The 4,972-nt window shown below is 28.6% G+C and overlaps 3 protein-coding genes across 3 annotated transcripts; all 3 read left to right on the forward strand.

Annotated features, from left to right (window-relative positions):
• Window positions 1-2: 2 nt before the first annotated feature.
• NEPG_00233 (uncharacterized protein) lies at window positions 3-611 on the forward strand (the record flags this gene model as incomplete). The annotated part of the gene is made up of 1 exon (XM_013202612.1): window positions 3-611. A coding segment is annotated over one exon (609 nt), but the record flags the coding sequence as incomplete, so codon positions are not given.
• An 867-nt stretch (window positions 612-1,478) lies between these two features.
• Window positions 1,479-1,742, forward strand: NEPG_00234 (uncharacterized protein; the record flags this gene model as incomplete). Its single annotated transcript, XM_013202613.1, has 1 exon — window positions 1,479-1,742. The coding sequence occupies one exon, from the start codon at window positions 1,479-1,481 to the stop codon at window positions 1,740-1,742; it is 264 nt and encodes an 87-aa protein (XP_013058067.1).
• A 26-nt stretch (window positions 1,743-1,768) lies between these two features.
• NEPG_00235 (uncharacterized protein) lies at window positions 1,769-4,801 on the forward strand (the record flags this gene model as incomplete). Its single annotated transcript, XM_013202614.1, has 1 exon — window positions 1,769-4,801. The coding sequence occupies one exon, from the start codon at window positions 1,769-1,771 to the stop codon at window positions 4,517-4,519; it is 2,751 nt and encodes a 916-aa protein (XP_013058068.1). The 3' UTR covers window positions 4,520-4,801.
• Between the last annotated feature and the right edge of the window lie 171 nt (window positions 4,802-4,972).

Consider the following 4,972-nt stretch of genomic DNA (forward strand, 5'->3'; position numbering starts at 1 on the left):
AGAAAAAACTCATAGAAGTAGCTAAGAAATATAGGCAGTGTATAAATTATTACAGTGACTTTGTTATACTAGGATTGAATCATGCATACGAAGACTGTGATTGCTACGGAATTTGTATTGATCAATTAGCTTTCAATAATACATCTATAGTAATCGAATGGCATGTGAAAAAGAACTTCTTTATAGAAGAATATACTAACTACCACTTATTTTTAACCCCCAGTATTACTAATAATATAACCCAAAATAATAGTTGCCAAGGACTATTACTTTCATTTTTAAATATATTTCAAAGAAAGCATGTGTCACAAGATATGCTTTATTATGGGGTATGCATATACACAGAAAGAAAAACATCTAAAAGTTATATAATTCCTATTTTATGCCCTAAAATGAAAATTCGTTTGCATGGATTGCTCAATAAAAATAATGAAATGCATCATATGCTTAGTTCTAAATTGAAAAAAACTATTGTGCGATTAAAGAAATATATAAATGAAAATGTTCAAGATATTCATAATGTCTCTAGAATACAGATAACTGTGAAAAGTGTTAATTACACAAAGTCTAAGCTGGGACTGCACTATAATATTTTAAATACTTTCTTCTAAATGAGAAAATAGTAGTGATAAACAATTGAATATTAGATCTGAAGGTAAGTCTAATTTAGGTAAGTCTTTATTTAGTTGCATTGTGCAGGAGTTAAAATATTTCCTTAAAATATAGAAATCCTAAAATTATATTTAACTTGCTATTTATGTATTACTATTTTATTTTAATAAATCATGCATAATGAAATAAATTATTTTTCTAAAGAATATTTAAAATAAACCTTTCACTTTTATATTTATAATAGAAAAATAAACACATTTTATAAGAAGAAAATATTAAAATAATTAAATAGACAGACTATTTTTTATTTTCTTTTCTATTAGACATAATATGGGGCCATCTATTCAATGACACTACTATTCATGCACATACCAAAGGTGGCCATCCACCAGAGTATTTATTTACACTTTGGTCAGCGAAGTTTTTCTTGGTGGTATCTCTATTCACTCTGATCAATCATAAACTATTTAAGTAGACTGTAGATAGAAAAAATAGGAAAAGCAACAGAGTGTCAAGAAAAGCCATATTAACAATAATCTGGCATGAAACAACACAGGATACTGTGATAATCAAGACAAAGAATGCACACAAAGTATCTATATACATCATAGGTTATTTTATCTGAGACAACACATCTTTTTCATTAGAATGTACTTGTAATATTACTGTATAAATAACTGTTTTGTTTATACTGTAACTAAGGAATTTATCTTAAATATAATATAATCATAGCACAACTATAACATTGGTTTATACCTATTTCTTTATACCTTAGGAATAAACTTTTTTAAACTAAAAAAATAACCTAAGGTATTTTTTTGAGTTAAATATGAAAAAATTAAATAATTTTAATTTTAATATATCCCATGTTACATAATAGGAAATTTTTAAAGAGATCAGTGATGCGAAGAACGGCAATAGTGAAATATAGTTTACGCCTATCTGTATATTTAGTAATACTAACAATATTCGGTGTTGTTGTTTGTTCATCAAATAATGTTTTTTCGGATATTAATCTAGGAATGAACAACCCAGAAAGCAGTTCATATGAAGGGGGGTTCCGACTGAGAACACATTATATTATAATGGTCAAGCAGGTCGTGCAAATAATTATGTGGATGATTATTTGATTAATCCACCAACAGCAGAAGATTTAATGAATATACCAATTTCGCAGCTATACAACTCAAATATTCCAGGAGTACCTTTTAATATTGAAGCATATTTTCCAAGAAGGCTAGATGCAATAAAAATAACAGATAACCAGATGCCAACAACATCTTCACAGATGCATAATACAGAGAGGCTGCCAATAGATAGAAAAACCCCTGATTTGGTAAATACAGAAGGATCTGCACCTGTAATTAAAAAAAGAAAATATACTGAAGACACAGAAGAAGAAATAGAAATCATAGAAAGAAGCACGGATACTAGAAACTTTTCTATACTATATATGGTTAGAAATTCAAAAGAATATGCAAATTTCATAAACTCTCTTCATAGGTATAAACTAGCTATGGCAAAAGCCACAAAGAATGATGAACAAAGTGTGCCAATATTCTTTACTCCTGAAGTGAATATTCAAGATATATATCCTAAATTAATGGACGATATAAAGAATGCTGCTGAAGAAAGTAAAATTATATGGTATGGTTTATATTCTATTAAACAAGAAAAAAATGTAAGAACAAAGTTGGAATTTATTAAAGATATATCAATGGGTTCATATAAAGTAGATCAAATGTTTAAAAATTACAATAGTTTATACACATACGAATTGATATTTAATTTAAATAAGTACTTAACTAAAGAGTGCCCATCTTGCTATAATATATCTCTAATGAATCTAATAACAGAAGAATCAATGCCATTTAATTCCAATCAAATTACGATTGGCGACATATATCTTAAAAGAGAGATGAGTCTTCCATGGCATGCAGAAAGTTTGTTGCTGTCATATATAGATCAGGCATTACAAACATCCTTTGCTGAGTTTGAAGAAAATTTAGATGACCTACAGCTAAAAAGACGGCTGCTATTGATTTTATGTATTCCTGAGATATATGAAGACCTATTTTATATGAAATATGAAGAGATTAGTCGAGTAAAAAATAGAATTCTTGCAATTTTTTCTAATAGAGTAGTTAAAGCACAATGTAGTCTATTTTGTATTATAGAATATTTGCACGGAAATATTTACAATAAGAAACATATAATGGAAGAATCATATAAGAAACTACAAGAAGCCACGGCGTCTTATTGTTTTTTATACAAACATAGCGAAATAGATATATATAAACTTGTGTATAAAACATTTGCCGATTTCTACAAATATTCTTTATATTTATATGAAGTAGACACTGATTATTATATAAATAATGGCCATCTAACAGAAAAGCAGAAAATTTCATATGATGCCATGAAAAAATATATAAAGATACCAGAAAACAACATAATTCCATACCAAGGAAAGGGAGTTGTCATAGCGCACAATTATAGTAGATGTATCGTAAGATTCCAATATGTTGGTTCTATGCCAGCAAATGAAAGAATGTTAGACAATATAGTAGACAAACAAACCCGTTATAATTATAAGTATAAAGAGGGTATAGAACTATCTTATCGCCGTCACTACCACGTGCAAGTTGTAGACAATAGTGCGCATCGTGTGCATATTATGCATATTCCTTTCTTTGTTTCTAATGACGCTGGGACTATTAAGTATAACTATATACACACACTTGAAGATATTGCAGATTATATAAAGAAAACACTCCATACTAAGGTCAAAACACGCCAGCAAATTAATGCGGGCATATATCCATTCAAATATAATAGAGCAGAAAAAACATGGTCAATGGTAACTAAGCTGACTAACACAGAGGCTAAAAGAAGAAAGTTAGAAGTCACAGAGAATGAAATGAATAAAACAATGGAAGAAATGCACAACTCTGGATTTGATGTTGTATTCTACTATATAAAAGAGAATATAGAGACAACAGAATTTGCATTTGCGCAGTTTAACCCTATAGGTGAAATGGTTATTAATAAAGCGTATGAAGAGAACAGAGAGGAAGCAAAGAAGTTATTTGATGAATATGAGATGAATGTTGGCTCACCAAGAATTCCTTTATTCCTTCCCAAGCTAATGACATCAGCTATTCACATGGGTCCATACGTTCTAAAGTCTGAAATGTATCAATCTAAGACTCTAGGCGATTACCAAGACTTAGTTCCCATTGAATTTTCTAATTGGCTAGACCATCTTGCAAATACAAACAGTTTAAACACAAAGATTGTAGAATTAATCAATCAAAATAAGCATGAAATATACTATTATAGCGACTTTGTTATACTTAGCATAAACCAGCCATATGAAGATTGTGACTGTTATGGTATGGAGACTGTGCAAACAGATTACAAATTTGGCATGATAGAAATCGCTTGGTACGTAAAAAAACCATATGGCATAGGAGAATATACCAATTATGAACTAGATCTAACACATACAAATACCAATTGTAGCATGCGCAATGTAATAGAAAGAAGTAAACCAGAGGTATTAGGTTATTTCTTAGAAATGCTTCAAAGAAAACATGTGTCACAGGACATGGCCTATTATAGTGTATTTATATATACATTAAAAGACACAAATAAGACAAATATAATTCCTCTTTTCTGTTTAGATCTAAAAGAACGTATGAACAGTTTATTAAGTGAGGGCAGTGAAATGGATAACATTATTAATCCTATATTTAAAGAAAAAGGCAAAAATTTCAAGGATTATCTAAATGAAAGAATACCAAATGTTTATGATATTTCTAAAGTACATATAAGTGTAAAGAATGTTAATTATACAAAGTCTAAGCTTGGTTTAAATTATAATATTTTAAATATTTTCTTCTAAAAGAAGACAAAGAATACCTAAAAATTAATTGAGTATTAGACTCAACTGACTGTTTAAGTAATATTCACCAAATTATCATTAATTTGAGTATAAAGTTTCTTTAACCCAATGGTTATTTTAGTAGAAGAATATTTATATGCCATATTATCATTACATATATACATCAAATGTACTTATTATATAAGATTTAGAGTTATATGCAGTGCAAAAGACATTCCTATGCTAATAGGAAGCAAATAAATACCTAAAGCAAATTATTCACTATTTCAATATATTCCGATTTATACAGCATATTCTATAATACTAAAGAATCTAAAAATATAAAAGACATGGAAATAAAATAAAAATAGCCCAAATTATATCACAGAACAGAGTATATCTATTACTTATTTGCCACTATAACACTTGATATACCAGGAATACGTCTAAGTATAACCAGCCTTACTGCACACT

Source organism: Nematocida parisii, assembly GCF_000250985.1.
Source record: "Nematocida parisii ERTm1 unplaced genomic scaffold supercont1.1, whole genome shotgun sequence".
Lineage (NCBI taxonomy): Eukaryota > Fungi > Microsporidia > Nematocida > Nematocida parisii.